General features: G+C 37.4%; 1 protein-coding gene across 3 annotated transcripts in view; it reads left to right on the plus strand.

Moving 5' to 3' along the window:
* BIRC6 (baculoviral IAP repeat containing 6) overlaps positions 1-17,845 on the plus strand; it is a 172,290-nt gene that overhangs the window by 104,110 nt on the left and 50,335 nt on the right. For all 3 annotated transcript variants that reach the window (XM_088524187.1, XM_088524188.1, XM_088524189.1), the window contains exons 57-63: positions 823-952; positions 4,751-4,882; positions 6,990-7,157; positions 8,419-8,592; positions 11,329-11,525; positions 15,283-15,583; positions 17,605-17,822. In XM_088524187.1, the coding sequence (XP_088380313.1) occupies positions 823-952; positions 4,751-4,882; positions 6,990-7,157; positions 8,419-8,592; positions 11,329-11,525; positions 15,283-15,583; positions 17,605-17,822 (1,320 nt within the window). The remainder of the gene's footprint in view (positions 1-822; positions 953-4,750; positions 4,883-6,989; positions 7,158-8,418; positions 8,593-11,328; positions 11,526-15,282; positions 15,584-17,604; positions 17,823-17,845) is intronic.

The raw sequence follows: 17,845 nt of genomic DNA on the forward strand, positions 1-17,845 counted from the left end.
CACCTGATATTACCATACAGAGAAAAAATGTCTTCTACTTTGTTTTTTGCTGTTTCTACCTATCAGAAGTAAAATACAGCATGAGATATATGACAGAGAAACTGAATCAGATGGTGTGAGATGTAAAAGGAGAAGTAAATGCAGTTTTATTGCAAACACATTTGAATGTTTTCCTTTAACCTGGTTAAGGTGAGATGATAACCTGGCCTTTGGTCACCTATTCATAACTTCCTACCCAGGCACCAAAAAGAAAACTCTTGTTTCATATAGAAGTTTGGTATCAATTTTCCAATCATTAGTTTCACACAGAACAGTCTTCTGCAGAGAGTAAATGTGCAAAAGCAGAAGAAATAACTTCAAAGGAACTTGTAATTCAATCTAGCTACTGAGTAAAAAACGATTCCGTATTTAATATCCAAAAAGAAAACCTTAAAATTAATCTGGATGTACACTGTTTTTCTGTTATATGCAAAAACAATCATAACTTTTCAAAGACTGGATCCCACTTTTTATCTCTAACAGCTTTTATCAAAAATATATTTTATAAGCCAATCGCCAATTACATATGTTTGCTTTTCTGATTGTGTTGCACAGCGGTAAATTGATTTTGTACCTGAATATTAGAAAGCATTAGCATTAGTCCTGATAGTGATAGGAGAGGTGGAGCCAATACCTGTCTTATTGCAGAGAAACCTATAAAAAGTCACTGTAAGCAAAGAACAGTTAAGAATTTCAAACAGAGCTAATGCTTTAGAAGAAAATCTTTAAGTTCTTTTAAATTTAACTTATTTCAGGTTATTAAAATTCTTTTTCTGCTTTCAGCTCTACAAAGGTAGAATTAATGCTACCAGTCATGTGATTCAACATCCAATGTATGGAGCAGGACACAAATTCCGCACTCTTCATTTGCCAGTTTCAACAACTCTAGCAGAGGTTCTTGATCGCGTGTCAGGCAAGTCTGTAGTAGTTTGTGTTTTATTTTTAAAGGTATAGTTACAATTTAAAAAGTCATGTATGCCTTACCTGTACATGTCTTTGGAATGTTCATAGTTGCCAAATACAAAACAGAGGTTTAGATTTTAAGCCTCTGCATCTCTCTTATATGTCCCATTGAAAATGTTCTTTTATCCGTCAGATCTTTTGTACTTTCTGTATATTTCACGTAAAGCTCAAATTCAGGTAACTCAGGTACAATGCCAGTGGGAAGGCATTGTTGTCATTGTTTGTTTCTTTGTTTTCAAGTTATTTAATGTGTTTTAAAATATTGAACATGTTTTGAAATCTGTCATGGGATATTTGCAAGACTGTGTGAAGGATATTGCAAGTATCAGTCTTTAAAATGCCCCATCCTTTCACCTTGTCAGTTAAATATTCCAAAATAAATAATGTCATTTAAATAATCTGGGAATTAAAAGTTTATCCCAAGATTAAGGTCACAGCAGTGATATTACTATGAAAAGAACATAAATAAAGTATGAGTGTGCATTTGGCTGTTATTTCAATATTTGGGGTTACTAAGTGGAGATTGAGAACCTTAATTTAATGTTGAAGTTTAAAATTAGAAACAATAAGCATGAATGTCAGCATGATTTTAATTTTTTATGAATTCAGTATTTTTAGTTTTACTGAGTGTTTGTATACAGAGAAAGATGAAGCCTTCTAGGGTGCTACATTGACCAGGCCCCCACAGATTCTGATGGGAATTTTGAGTGGTAGATGCTTACACTGAGTTCAGTAGTTTAACACTTCAGCAAATAGAGCTGTGTGTTAAAGATTAAGGTTAGTGATTTTTTTTGACATGTAATTAAGAGTAGAACTCATATTAAATGTGGTGTGTTTGTGCCAGAGGTAAAATCAGACAAGATGCAAGTTGATTCTCCTCAAGTAAAGAATGGAGAGTAAAACCTGCTGGATAACATTCCACTAAAATAAATTTTAAGTGTGCCTAATTAGGCAATAACAATTCCTCTTTACTATTAAAGTGGTGTTTTCATTTTAGTAAAATCAAAAGATAACAGAATTCTTCACAGCAATTATAATCTTGGCATGTTGCAGATGTGCACTGAACCACAGCTGGCCATGCTTTTGTCTAGGTTTTGTATGTTCTGAGGCAGATGTATTTGTATGTGCATTTTTTTCAGAACATTTCCGAAGTTAAACACTGTTTGGCATTTCCAACCCTGGACAGAACAAAATGTGCTTTGGGACTTTGACTAAAATATGGTGAAGCCTGAAAAAATGCATGAAACTTATTTATCTGTGATCAATAAGTTACAATTTTTGACAGAATTGTGTATGTATGCAGTGTGACCAAGGTCTTTAAACCCTTTATGTATTTATGGTCAGAGTTACTGTAGTGGCTGCAGTAGGTTACTGTGTATGGGGTAGGTATCAAACCGTGACAGAAGCTACAGGGGTAACTGCCTCATTGCATGGTGGTCGATAGCTCATGATAGCTCATAAGGCCTCTGGGAGGAGGATGTGCTTGTCTAATGTCTTGTAAAGCATATAGTTCAAAGTGATCAAATGCTGGCTTTGTAAAGCATCCCAACATCGGATCTTGCTACAGAGTTTTGCTTAAATTTAATTTTAAAATGGAAGAATCAATCTGATTAGATTCCCTGCTTGAGCAGGGGTTGGACTAGATAATCTCTAGAGGTCCCTTCCAACCTCAACCATTCTGTGATTCTGTGATTATTTTCTCTAGAATGATTTTTTTTTGGTTGTATTAAAAGCTTTGATTCTTATAAATCGTTCCATGATGTCCATGCTTAGGAGGGCAGACAAGCCATGAATGTATGAGGAGGAAAGTGCATTCTGGGGGTGGTGGAGGTGGAAGGGGAAGGGGAAAGGGGCCTGTGCAAGGCAAGAAAGGCCTCTAAACTTTTGCTGGCCCTCCCTCATGGATCATACAAGTTAATAATGCAGAGTGCCATAACTGTTTTCTTTTAAACTAACTAGGACAAAAAGAATGTAAGTTAGCACTTGGCTTCTCAGCTTTAAGCCGCTCTTTCTGTAAAACTATAGCACTTAAGTCACCTAAGCAAACATTTCTCTCTCTAATCCATCCTGTCACATGTACAACTGATCTGCTTGGCACGAAATGCTGCTCTGCAGACATATGCAGCAGAGACTTGCTGTTTACTTCTGAAAAAATTGCCAATTACCCAAAAAAGCTTCTAAACAAGTAATCTGTTATATAATTTTTCTCTTGTGTTTTATTTTGCTTACATCTATTGAAATTGATGAGTCTTCGTTAGGGTCATTTTTTGTATTTATTGGTTATTTTATTAAGGATTAGACTATAGGTCATTATGGTTTTGAGCAAAATCAAATTGAGAAAAGTCTTGGTTTGCTAGAAATACACCAAATCCTGTCAACTCCAGATGGGATTTACCCAATTCACAGCCCTTAAGGCCTGCATTTCTCTTCCTGACAAATTTCTAGTATGAACACAATAAACTTATTTTCTACATTGGGTTAACTTGTTCCAGGTTCAAGTAAAGAAAAAATACAGCTATGAGGAGCTTCTTGCCTAGCTGTCCTGCCCTTCTGCATGCTGACTGCAAGTGGTTGTGGCTAGGAGAATTTCCAGTGTGCAATATGCTCTTTTGAAGACTGTTTTTCCCTTTGCCAAGTTTGTGAATAAACCTTCTCTCCAAGGCTGGGGAAGGATCATGGCTTGGACTGGAGCTGTAATTATACAGAAGTAGGAACCTCAGGATGCACTGCTGGAGTTTTCGTGTTGTTTGGACTCGCTGCTATTGAGATCAGATGAAAAATGGTATTTAAAAGAAAAAAAAAAAAAAAGACAAGTTTTACCGTAACTTTAAACTACTGACTGAGCTGTGTAATACAAGCTTGTGAAAATCCTGTCTTGGAGGCTATTCCTCGGGTTTACTTTTTTTCTTAAATATGCCATCAGTATATTTCCAAGCAGGTCAAACTATATCTCTTCCAGTGAGTCAATTATAGATGATACGAAATTAAGGAAGCTGGACTGTACTTGTAGGTCTTGAGGCTGCTATGGCTATGGCTTAAGGCTGTGGTTTTGTGGAAGGAAGAACTTGCTCAGAAGCACATAGGAATTTACTGGGCAATTTTAGTGCCTTTGTTGTATCTTAGCAGGTAATCAGCAATCCGTGATATAGTAGTTACTTCCTGGTATTTGTGGTCTGTACTAAGCAAAATAGTTGAATTGTTGTAATCTTGTAAGCAAATGGCACAAGTTTCAGATGTACCATGTGCTTTGAGCATCTTTCAGTTTCAAAGCAACAAGCATACTCACCAGTTCTGGAACTGAATCAGTATATAACACTAGTTGCCCAGGTTTATATGTAAGAATTTATTTGAAGAAGCTTATGGGTGTCCACAAAAGAAACTGTGTGTAAAAGTTGTTGTATGTGTGCTGCGTTGGTCTGTTTGTGCCTCCTCATTTTCTGTTGGTTTGCATTGGTGTTTTAACAAGAGCACTTTTGACCTGTCGCGTAGCTTTTCAGAGTTGTAACGTTTTTAACATGTTAGAGGAAAGTGTGCGCGTTTCTTCCTGTTTCGTTTTGTCAGGCTTATCCTTATTCTTAATTTATACATATTTATAAAAGTATTACTGTCCAGGATAGAGCTTTAAGGCAGTAAAATAGCATATAATAGTGAATGCCTTGTGAACAGCCTAGAAAATGGCAATGAAATCTATTTGATATCTTGAAATGTCTTTCTCTTATCTCTTTTTTTTTTTTTTTTCTCCCTATAGATACACCCAGTATCACAGCTAAATTGATTAATGAACAGAAAGAAGATAAGGAAAAAAAGAACTATGAAGAGAAAGAAAAAGTTAAAGCAGAAAATGGATTTCAGGACAATTACAGTGTTGTTGTTGCTTCTGGTACGTCTTTTATTCTATCTGCTGAAAAAATGATTTCTCTGAAATCAAATGCAAAAAAAAACCCAAAAAACATATCAACCAATCAATCTTTTTTTTTTTTTTTTTTTTTTTTTTTACTAAAGATGATGAGTAAAAACTGTCTTGCTACTTGGCTAGCTGGTTACCAACAGCTTTGCTGTTTGAAGCACTCCTTCTGATGAATTATGTGCTCAAAAATCATACTTAAATGGGCACAGCTGTGGTGTGCTGTGAATACTATGGCTAATGCATATAACAGAATTTTGAAGTGCCATATCTTTGTGGTGGCTAGCATGTTGGAATTTGATCACCCACTCCCACGGTGTGGTTTTGGGATATAAAAGGGTTCTCATGCTTTGCATGACAACTGCTAGAATCTGTCAGATGGATAGTATGTATAAAACCATGTTATTCCACCTGGAAACTGCAAACGGAGGTTTTTAACTCTAAAAAGTGGAGGAAATCATTCATGTAAACCTGTTGTCTCCAGAAATGTTAGGGAGGTTATAGTTGAACATTGCAACAGCGGTACAAGAAGGTTTTACAGTTCAGATGATGGCTGCAGAGATGATTAGTCTTTCAGTTTGAAGTTCTAGTATGTGAGTGAGATTAATGAACTTGAAACTATCCTACCTCTCTGCTTTTATAGAGCTATCTCAATTTCATCTACACTTCATGAAGCATGAAGAAGAGATGCTGATTTCCTTTGACTTCTGGCCCCAATGTTTCTCAAGGTTTTTATTTCAGGATTTTAGATGTAGATACAATTCCAAATTCAAGTGTTTAATACAGCAGTTATTTGACTGATCTTTGCGTGTGTCTAAAGCAACGCAGTCAATCTAGTAAATATAAGATGCACTAAAGGGTGCATCTTTATCTGGAAAAGTGTTTCTGGTAGCTGCCACTTAAGCAGGGTAGATATGTTTTGATAAGACCTAAAACCCTTCAAGTGAAGGGTTACATGAATAAAGAAACCAGGAGAAAAAAAAAATTATTTCAAGATTGAAGAAATAGCACAGCATAGCCAGCCATGTGTTATCCCAGTCCTATCTCAGACTATAAGGACTGATATACCTCATTCCCTTTTTAGAAAAAAATAGACTTTCTGTTTTCATATATTATATTTTGTACTGTTTAAATATCCTCAGAGATTCACCCAGCCAGTGTTTAACTTGTTCCTTTTTTGTAAAACTAATAGAGATTAGAAATGCCATTTGGGGCCTGATCTCCTGAGAAGAGCTAGTGTAGCAGACTGAGATGATCAGAGGATGTGCTGAGTGTTATAATTTGTCTCTACTGAACAGATAAAATCAACAGTACAGTATAACATTTCAGGTGGGGCTGTCCTTAACATTGCAACTTCTTTTGGCTGCTTATAAGGCCATATTCACTGTGAGTCCTTGTATATGGAGCCACCTACCCATTGACTTTTCCTTTTATTTGGTCTGTCACCTCCATGGAAGTATATGATTGTGGTATAGTTTGAGCAAGTCAACTTAAACTATTCAAAATATGACAGTCTTGCTACACAAGCTCAATAAGATTTTTGTCTACCTCTGCTGCCTTTTAATTTTCTTGTACTTCAAAGGTTTTGACATGGGCAACCTTAAAAGTAATTTTATTGTATGTGCTGGTATCAGAACTGCAGCTGAAGTCACCTTGGTAAACCAGGCAAGTAGGAAGTGTGCTGAAATATCTGTCAGAAAAAGTTCAGGAACTTTTTCCCTTATTTGCCTTCAGCTGAAAAACCAAACTAAAAGATTTTATTATAGTGCTTATTAGTGCCTGCTGTTTAAGGGAGAATCAGAGGAGTGGTTTGTTTGTTTGTTTGTTTGTTTTTATGGATGATATGATTGAGTACAGTTGTGTTTGGGGCCCAGGAGGATCCACAACCTTGTAAGTGTTTAACAATAGTGGGATTAGATCCAAATGGGTTGTATACCTGAATGCTTCTCATCTTATTTGATTCGTCTGGGCTGAGAATTTGGATCTTTATCTTAGCATTGAAGACGTTCAGTACATTGCATCTTGGCTAAGTGAAGTTATTAAGTACAAGAATAAAATGGATTTTTTTTTACTTTTATACTAGGTTTGAAATCTCAGTCAAAAAGAGCTGTTTCATCCACTCCCCCACGCCCACCGTCAAGGCGAGGAAGAGTGATGGCAGATAAAGTAGGAACCTCTTCTTCAGGAGGAGAATCTTCCAGCAAGACCATTAGTGTTCCAGTCTTTCACCTATATCATAAACTTCTACCAGGTAACTTTAACTTTAACTTTAATTTCTGGTGGTATTTCTCAAAAGTTGGCATGTCATTAGAAAGTAGGTGCAGTGCTGATCGACTCTGTATATATCTGTTCAGCCTTGTGTAGGGTACCATTGTGCTTGGTCATTGCTTTCAACTGAAAGTGGAATATTGTAACATTGTTGTAGCTTGATCAAAATACCGATCATGCTGATCCTCCTTGAAGTTGAGTTGCTAAACAAGATCTACGGGAAATATTCCCCTTCAGCTGAGGAATAAAAGGGCTTTTTTTGTGAGGTAACTCACATTTTTTTGAGCTGCAAGTCAAAATTAACCAACGTTTTGCCCCGTTATGTCATGAGTGGGTGACCAACATCTATTGCTGTCTCGTGATTTGCCAATTCTGAAACATTCTTGAGTGAATTCTATAATACCTGTGTCTTCAAAAACAACATATCTTAAGATTAAGTTTGTCATGTTTTCCTGTAGAGCAGGTATGTACTCAGGATTTATCAGCTGTCTGGAAAAGCTGTCCTCGTTTGGTGACAAATTTGTAGTTGTGGCACAGATCACAGGAGTAATAAACTTTAGTGAAGAAGCATTACCTGTTACAGAACTATTATTTCAGGAAAACAAGAGTAGGGTAGCATTCACCAATAAAGAAATTCTTCTACAGAGAAGAGGACTGGTGTGACTGGAATTCTTAGCTTTAGAAAAGGGGATAAGTACAGGAATATGGATAAAATATTTTAATGTTATTTAGAAGAGTTTCACATCTATTTTGTTTTATAAAAGCAAGGAGGCAGCTAGCGAAAAAAAGAGGCAATCTTCTAATTTAATTTGTTTTCACCCAGTACAATATTGATTTTTTTTCTTTTTCTCCAACTTGGCCATTTTACCTTATGGTCACTCACTTTTATGCTACCACAATCCAGGGATGATGAAGGAATAACATTTAATAGTAGTGGGCAGGCAGTACATGCTTAAAATGCTCAAATTACAGCCATTGCTTTTTACTGCTTTTGCCAAGTGCTTGAGCTTTTGGCACAGAGCTGCCTTAGGGAATGTTCGCCTGGTTCTTCAATAAGCTCTTCCAAACCGATGGGGCCCTTTTCCCCAAGGGAATGAATATTAAAAGTAAGGCTTTGGTGTAGAGCCAAATACTATTTAGTCTACTTGGCATCTGCGGTACAAGTAATGAACAGCACCTGCACAGCCATGTTAAAATAACCCAATCATAATTTTCTGCTTTGACTTGATCCCACTGTTGTTTAGGCCAACCATTAGCAGCTGAAATGACACTTGCCCAGCTTCTAACTCTGCTGTACGACCGTAAACTCCCTCAAGGCTACCGATCAATAGATTTGACTGTGAAGCTCGGTTCCAAAGTCATCTCAGATCCAAGCTTATCAAAAACGGACTCATTTAAACGACTGCACACAGAAAAGGGTGAGTACTTTGACTTTTTTGGGTATCTTCTGTTTTAATATGCTTTTAATTTGAACAAAAATGGTGTTTTCTTTTTTCTTGGTGAGAGGTACCATTATTTTATGTTTTCTTGGGTGGTGTTCTCGCATTGTTCACCAAAGGGCAAGTGCTAAGTTTTCTGATAGTGGATGAATTCATAGCCTGTGTCTTAAACTGTGTTCAATAAGATCTACTAATATAGTTGTTCTTGTTTCACCTGTTTCTTCACTGTATTGTTAGGAATGATGATGATGATTGATTGGATAGATACATACAACTTATTTCTTGATGTGTATACCAGTTCTTAGAGGTTAGTATTTATGCTACTACCTGCAGACTAAGCAATGCAGAACCATGTGTTTGAAGCTGTGTCTGTTGCTGAAACCTGTCAAAATTTTAATTACAGCAACTCAATTACTTCCATGCTTCTTTATTAAAGAGAATTCTTCTCATGCCCTGAAGATCTCATAATTTTAGATTTAATGCGTTTTAGTGCTTTTAAATATTATCCATTTCTTGTTAAAGTTTTTCTAATTGTTTGCTAAACAGTCTGCACATATTGTGTTTTTTTGTTTGTTTTGGTTTGATTTTGTTTTTTTTCGTGGAGGGAGATGACAACTATATCCAGGGAGTCCGGGTTGAAGTATTTTGACATCCTTCGTTTACGGAAGGAATTGGAGGAATGAAAATTGAAATTAAGCTAAGGTGGTCTGCTGATTTCCTGGCTGCTGACACAGCTTGGAATCAGGAAGTTAATCATTTGATTACTCTGATTACTTTACTGATTACAGGCTTCTGGTTAAAAAGTGTTCTTTAGATGGGCAAGTATATTTCTAGAAAACATTGAGTAGAGTTGAAGAAAAGGGAAAAGAAAAAAAAAAAAAAAAGAAAAACAGCCAAAAAACCTATGTGCTGGCCTGCTGGTCTGAGCTAAGTGTTTTCCAATTGCATGTAATGGCTTTAAAAGGTAAGATCTGCATAAGATCTTTCACATTGAGGGGCTTCTGTCTTACATACACAGTTTTATTATCTTTTGTGTTGTGGTGGTTGTTGTTTATTTAAATTCAAACCTATAAGACTTTTTTTCTGTTGCTTTAATGAAACTAAAAGCGATCATTTGAGGTTTGGTTTAATAGAGTTCCATGTGAAGACAGAGGCCTTCCTAGAAGTTTTATTGGATTGCTAGACTTCCTTTATTGAATTTGAGACTAATACTTTTGCAAAAATGACTTTGTTATTGCACATCTATTGAGTTGTCATTCAGTAGAAGAAAATCTTACAGCTATCATGGACATGACTCTCATCAGTTAGGTTTTTCTAGAGCTCTATTAAAGCTTTTCTAGATTAATGTTTTTTCACTTACTGCTTAAAATACTGCCAAGAGCCATGGTGGATAGATTTTGTAGCTAAATGTGATGTCTGGAGAATGGCATTTATTACTGCTATACTTGACAAAAATGTTCTGTTTGTGTGAGTCAACCTAAGGAGAAGCCCAGGCCTGTAAGGTTAAGTGTAATTCCTTGCAAGAACGTTCGCTAGATGAGAGGACTAGCAGTTTGCACCCCTAATAGATAGATCTACCTCTGCCCTTACTCACTAATATATATTCTTACAGCACCTTTTATTTTCTTAGTTGCATTTTTGATGTTGACATGCACCTGTCTTTTTTTCTTTTGCTTCTTCAGAGAGATTTGCAGCTTTTCAAATATTTTTAGCAAGAAAATCTGCCTTTTCCAGAGGTCAGATCTGTTGGCGCGAGCAGTTGAACTGTAAATACGGTTCAGCCTAGCGCGGTGCAGTCCCTCATTTGACTGATAGAAGGCAGTCCAGCGTGTTCAAAACCCTCTAGAGCTGCTATCTGTGGTCATGGAAAAAACTTTACAGAGCAGAAACTTTCCATGTTCTTAACAGCAGTATATGTTTGGAGTCTTTCTTACAAATATTTTCCTGCTTTGGAAATGTCGGTGAGCTTTTCTGTTTTCTCATAGTCCTTCAGACTGAGTTAAGAGTTGGTTCACATCTCAGAGTGAAGAGATATTGGGACCATCTCATCCGTGTGCAATTCTCACATGAGTATGCTGTGAAAGGTTTGAGGAGAATTGCCTTACAGTGTCTAAAAATATTATCTGCAGTATAAACCCTTCAGATGAAACACACTTAATATTCACTGTGAAGCTGGCCCACAGTAATGAGCAAAGAGGGTTGTTTTTTGGTGAAATATATCATGGCAAGGTTCTATATATAACATTTGTGTGCATCAATGTGTAAAATGAGATTTTTCTTAAATCTATGGCACAATATATGCAATATATTAAGGTGCTTAGTCATGAGCTGGGAGGCTATTAGAAGGTTAAAAATAGAGGTCTTGTTCTTTTCTTTGTAGAGAAGAATAGGATTAAAGAATTTTTAACAGATTTAACATGGGCATTTTTGTACTCAGAGAAGAAGTATGAGAATTACAGGTTTAGGCTTGGCTGGGCTTCTGATGGGAAAGGTGAAATTAAGAAATTTTCACAGACCAGTTTTTGTAAAATTATTCTTCCTTTCTTCAACTATGAATTATTTATCGCAATCCTTGCACTGATGCATTTCAGGTTCTTGATTCAGGTTCTGCGGAAGAAGTAATTGCTACATTTGAAGCTCATTTTCAGGTGAAGGAGGAAACAAACATGACGCTGATGACGTTGTATTAACTTCTGTTTGCATCTGTTTTTATAGAACATGCAGATTTATTGGGACCTTGCCCTGAAGATGAAGCAATCAGCCCTGGTGATGAGTGTATGGATGCGGTGCTGGATGAATCACTTCTTGAAACGTGTCCCATTCAGTCTCCACTGCAAGTTTTTGCAGGAATGGGTGGATTGGCCCTCATTGCAGAGAGACTCCCTATGCTTTATCCTGATGTGATTCAACAAGTGAGTGAAAAAAAAAAACAGTGTAGGAAAGCATGCTGAGACAATCCCCTACCTCTTCCTTTTCTAAAACAAATGTTTTTCCCATATGAGTGGGTGCATCCTTCCTGTGGAACAAGAGTGTGAATTCAGTGTTAGTGCAGGCCCTGCTGTTATTAATTCATAAGAGATAACTGGTGGTTTGGTAGGATGGTGAAGTAACATAAAGTGGCTCTTCCACGAGGCCCCACTTGCTTATCATATAAATTGCTCGGTGTTGGTAAAGTAAAATCCAGTTCTCAAATCATGTGGATCATGTAGAGTTTCCCTTTGGGCCAGTGGTAGAGTTTACAAAAGCGTCAACAAGGACATTAGCCTGCAGTAGGTGCTTGGGCTATTCTTCTGTGTTCAAGAGCCACCAGTATTGTAAAGGGAAAAATAATCACTGAACTATTCTAACTTGACTTGCCTGTATTTTTCCTAACAGAAAAAAAAATGGCTATTGCCTCTGACATTAAATTAATCATGAGTAAAGTGTACTGTTCAGTTCCGTAACTGCTAACCTATAGCTAGAATGGTAACCCTGTGCTTGGCCCAGGTAATTAATATGTATCCTTGGCTAATGACAATTCAGTACAATTCAGGAAGAACTTGCTAGTTACTGATGAAATGTTATAGAGAATAGTTCTCTGACGATATGTTAGATGTCTAATGTCAAGCCTCTTTAAGAAGTGAAAATTAAGGGAGTGTGTTTGTATGCAGTTGTTATATTTTGAAATCCAGCAAGCTAACATGTATTCTGCATAAAAGGAGACTGATTCATAGAATCCTGTAGCAAACAAAAGGCGATTTATGACCGAGTCATTTGATCCCTTTTTCTTCCTTTTTCTGCAGTCTTGGGAAGATATATTCTGTAACTGTGTTTTTGTTTGTTTGTCTGTTTTTGTTTGTATGTTTTGAGATAAAAATTTGCATTCAAATATTTGATAATTCTGTGATTCATGAAAAATACTTCAAGTACAAATAATTCTAAATGGAAGATTCATGGTTATGACTTATAAATTATCCAGCTTCTTTGTTCCTTCGTTCAACTTCTGTCTTTGTTTAGGCCAGATATTTCTGATTCTGTGAATCAGAAGTTCTCTGTATTTTAAGATTTGCTTACTTATTTGCCTAGCATGTAGGAAACTGGAATCAATGCAGCTAAACATGATTTTGGCGTCTAATTGGGAATTTGGGTTTCTGAATAAGTCCTTTAAGGACTTTTCATCTTAAATCTTCTCCAGGTTAGGTTATTTTAGTGGTAATTTCTCTTTGAAAATATGTAACTGCATCTTCTTAATGCAAGCATTACATCTTACATTTCTTTCAGTAAGTGACATCAAGATAAAAAAAAAATCCCATGTGAAGACTGTAGAAGATTTTAAACATAGACAGGAAAGATGACTTGAGAAATACTATTCTAGCCTTTCTTGTGTTTAATGCTCTATCCTCAGGGTATTAAAAAATACCAGATCAAGCAAATGTTGAAAAGAAAATGGAAATGTGCTTGGGAGCTGACGGGATAGAGCTTACAAAAAAGTCACCACTGATCATTCTTTGATATAAGAAAATTTATGTAGAATCATGGCAAGTAAGACATTCCACATTTACTGTGTGCTGTACTACACGTCTTACCTTTGGCCAACATCTTGTAAGGCTCTTATTTCTTTGGATTTTGAGGTATTCAGGGTCAAGCTCTGCCAGCGTTTGCTTGAAGAAGAAATCAGAGGGAAAAAAAAAAGTAGACAAGTAGCTGATATGGTCATTCCTGGCTTAGTAGGAAGCATTTTTCCCCTTCAGTCAGCTCTTTTCAGAATTATATTTACAGCTGCTGTTTAAAGGTATATTAAAATATATGAAAGTAGGGACTAATTCTGGCCTGAAAGGCACCTATTCTGGGCTTGCCTTTTCTCAGGATTAGGCTTCCGGTTTGGCAGAAGAGAATGAATAGATGAAAAAACTCTTTGAAAAGGCAATTCCATCACCTTGCTGGTCGCGATGGCTCTGGTGCACATCAGCCCCCTTGGCTGAGCTCGCTGAGCCCGTTGCACTCGTTTCCCGCACCCCACCGTGCCCTTCATCCTCTCACTTTATGAATCAATAAAGCAGTTTTCTGGTCAGTTAGTGGTGCTGATTCAGCTCCAAGGAAGCAAGACCAGCTCCACTCAGTAGCTCTGATTTGTCCCTTTGGCTTGGTTGAAATTTCAGCCTAAGCATTTGTCTCATCAGCAGTCATCAGACCAGACATGAATCTTACCCTGTCCTCTAAAGTGTAATGTAAATATTAGGGCTGTTTAAAACAAAATGGTTCATTCTAGCTACCATTGAATCTTAGGCCTTTCACGATCAGTTGGGTAACAACTTCAGTTGGCTAAAGGAGATTATAAGAATGTTTTTCCAAGTGGAAATAGGTTACTTGCTGATAATGACCTTTGCTTATGGAAGTATTCACTCTGTTTTAATAGGAATTAAAATTTTGTCATTCAAACCTGCAGATGATCAGTGTAACACCATACCTTCTTGCAAAGTTTATCTTAAAATGATGAGAAACAGTTACTTCTGCAGCCACTAGGTAGCTAACCTTCTCTCGAGTGCTGTATATGGCTGTCAAGCAGCACGGCCTTGCGCCCTGTGAGGAAAGTGCACTGTTTTTGTTAAATTTGTCAGTGCATGTCCTGTGTTGTTTGGCTCATTGGTGTTTAGAAGGAAGGAAGGGTGGGGAGAATCTAGCTCACGACGCTCTTGTCTTTACAAGTTAAAGCAGCTTCCCTCCTTTTTCCTCCAGTTGCTGCAGCCGCTAATTCAGAGGGGAAGCTTGCGCTCCGCGGTGCCGTCTCACACGAGGGGATCTCGTTTGACTGTTGTTAATTTTTCACAGAACAGCTAGTAAGGAGCATGAGCCAAAGCTTTAGGTTACGTAAACAAGTACTGATGTGAAAATAAATCTGAAAACCTAAAAATAGTTGCATCTGTTCATCTGAATAGCATGAAAGCTTGATGCTTCTGTAGTGTTTAACTAAGTGAGGGACCTGGACATTGTACCTTAGTTTTAGCTGAATGTACAGATGTTTTCTGGGGAACTGTACAAATATCCCCATCCCATTGTGATTCCCATCACCATGCCTGGCTGAACAGTTCTCCGTGCAGTGCTAACTTGAACAGAAATACAGACTGTGGTGTTAGAGCAGATTAATAGTGAAATCCACCCAATACTCAAAAGCTAGAAAGGAACACAAAGGAGTTTCTACCAGACTGCTTATACAACCAAAAGTTGTCTTAATTTTTAAGCAGTTATGGTTTATTGATCTTCTCTGATACAGAATTAAAAATAAACCAGTTCTATTCTCACTGTGATAAATGTTCAGAAAAAAACAGCCATTTTTATTTAAGTGGCAGGTATATAAAGTGTATTTTTAATTTCAGTGTAATCTCCTGTGCATCCCTATTGACAAAACAGCTTTTAACTGAGCATTTTCATGGATGAAAAACATTTGCTTATTATGCTCATCTATTCCAGGAAGGTGAGACTTCCTGGAATGGTTTTGAATTGCAACACATGTCCCCTTCTTAGGCATTTCAGTCAGTGCCTATACCCGCAAAGGGTGGTGAATCTCCTGCAACATTTAAATTGTGTTCTGTAGTAGGATTGCATGCTACTTACATCCCAATTTTAATGGAAATTCTGCCTAGGTGCCTGCCTCACTAACTACACCGATGTTGCTTGTTTTTATGATTTAAGGTGAGCACTCCGGTGGTTACGTCGACCGCGCAGGAAAAGCAGAAGGACAGCGATCAGTTCGAGTGGGTTACCATTGAGCAGTCGGGGGAGCTGGTGTACGAAGCACCAGAAACTATCGCTGCAGAACCTCCACCCATCAAATCCACAGTTCAGACTATGTCTCCCATTCCTGCACATTCTTTGGCTGCCTTTGGCTTATTTCTCCGCCTCCCTGGCTATGCTGAGGTGCTGCTAAAAGAACGGAAACATGCTCAGTGTCTGTTGAGATTGGTGTTGGGAGTTACAGATGATGGTGAAGGAAGTATGTGCTGCGATTATTATGTTTCTTTGTAGACCACAGCTAAATTGCTTTATTTAAAATCATTTACAGTGTAATGCTTTAGCGGACAGTTACAGTCAGTTTTGTGCAATTTACAGAACTGTGTTGCTAATATCCTTGCTACTATGTCTCAATATTGAATCCTTTCTGGTAAAGTTCCGGGGAGATCATCAGTATTCCAGAGCTCTCATCTAGATGTCAAAGTAATTGTAATATAACTGCTTCCAGCCCTTGCCCAAGGCTCTCCGACAAGATGAGAGTGTGCTTGGACAGAATGATCTGAGCAGCTCAGGACATTCATCTAATTGAGCAAAGCTTTATATTCCTGAAACCAAATGCAAAATAATCCACATAGGAGCATAGCTGCAGCAGAAGTAAACTGTTGAGAGAACTTTCCAAAGAGCATTTTGTTCAAAAGAGTTTGGATGGAAATTTAGCTTAATAATGTGAAGAAAGAGAAGGAGAAAGGGCTAATGGCGTTCTTAGATGTATGAACGGATGCAGAGAAGTAATACTGATTTACAGCCAGTGTTTTTGCAACCAGACCTGTAAGACTGCATTTTTTTTCTAATAATTTTATTTCTTAAAGTGATTGGAAAAAATGAAACAGTGAAAAGTGCCATAAGTGCTTTTCTTTTGTCATGTCCTTGAAAAGAATACTTTTTTTTTAATATGCAGCACTCAACTGAAGTTAGTTTCTATTCAGCAACTTATAGTGGACAACATGTGTTAGCTCTTAGTACCGAGAGCTTTCCCTGCTGTCCCTTCTGCTTATCTCTTTATTTCTCCTATATTTAGGTACAATATAGGAGACAGCAATAAATTGGATAACAAAAACTATGTCTGCCTGGTTACTCCAATCCCATTTGAATAGTAATTGCCTGACAGATCGTATATAGTCACTCAGGTTTTGATGTCCTTGAGTGATTCAAGTTCCTTGCTGTTGCAGGCACTATTTTCTATTTTGATTTTATGAAGAAATCAACCAACACAAACCTTTGAATGAAGAGTCTTGATTGATTGCCTGATTTCTGTTTGTAATATTATTGGCATCCAGTTATTATTGTGCCAGCATTGTTCTTCCTCTTAAATAGCTCTTCTTTTTCTCATGTATTTGTTGACAGGAATTGTATTCTGTCTTAGCCTTTGTTTTGCTGGATGAAGTAGTCAGTGTCTTCATTCCTTGCACTACAAAAGTTTATATCCCCATCTTTTCCCAAGATGGACTGTTTGGTAAATTCTGTAGTCCGCATTAGATCCCTGTGTAATGCTTTAATATTTCCCTTTTCTGCTGGAAATACATCTCTTCATACAACTAAAATCACCTCCTCTTTCTCCCATAATATGAAAATAAGCACTTTAGATGCCTACAAATGCTTTTAGAAAAAAAGTAATTACTTTCTGCTCCTAATGCAAAGAGGATACAATTTTAAAATAATTCCAGTACACAATACAAAATTGCAGCTCATCTGCTTTAAGTTATGTTAGTATTTCACCATGTATTCAACTTGATTAGCATCACAACCTGAATTCTGTGCATTCTTTAACTTGCCCTAGTTGTAACATTTGGGAGGGGTGGGGGGAGAAGTTTGAACCACTTTTGTTCTCTTCATTCAGAAGTATGACCTAAAGTGTGACCAAATGCATAATTTTACACACTATTGGTAACAAAGTAAATTTTCCCCTGGGAATGGAAGATCAAATTTTCATAAATTTTATAGTGTTTGCTCTTACACGAGTCTTAGGAGAATGTAAAATGCCATTTTCCTCTATAGTCTTTTCCTACCAAAAGATTTTTTTCTTAAGAGATGGCTAACATTAAAACTTCTTGCTGTAACTGAATGTTTAAGACCACAGTATATTTCTGTATATATTATGAAGCCCCAAGTATATTTCTATATGTATTATGTAAAAATCATTGCAAAGATTAACTGGCTGCCTTGAACTATTGAAGGGAGAAAAAAAAAAAAAAAGTGATTTCGATGTTTCCTTCTTCAACGTAGGTCACATCCTGCAGTCTCCTTCGGCCAACGTGCTCCCCACTCTGCCCTTCCACGTGCTGCGCAGCCTGTTCAGCTCTACGCCCTTGACTACTGACGATGGGCTGCTGCTTAGGCGCATGGCCCTGGAAATTGGGGCCATCCACCTCATCCTCGCTTGCCTGTCTGCTCTGAGCCACCACGCACCCCGAGTGCCCAACTCCAGCCCCAACCAGGCAGAGGTGAGCTGAACCGCGGGAGAACG

This window comes from Tinamus guttatus, unplaced genomic scaffold (genome assembly GCF_059628265.1).
Source record: "Tinamus guttatus ecotype Peru unplaced genomic scaffold, ASM5962826v1 Tinamus_guttatus_pri_ptg000208l, whole genome shotgun sequence".
Classification (NCBI taxonomy): domain Eukaryota; kingdom Metazoa; phylum Chordata; class Aves; order Tinamiformes; family Tinamidae; genus Tinamus; species Tinamus guttatus.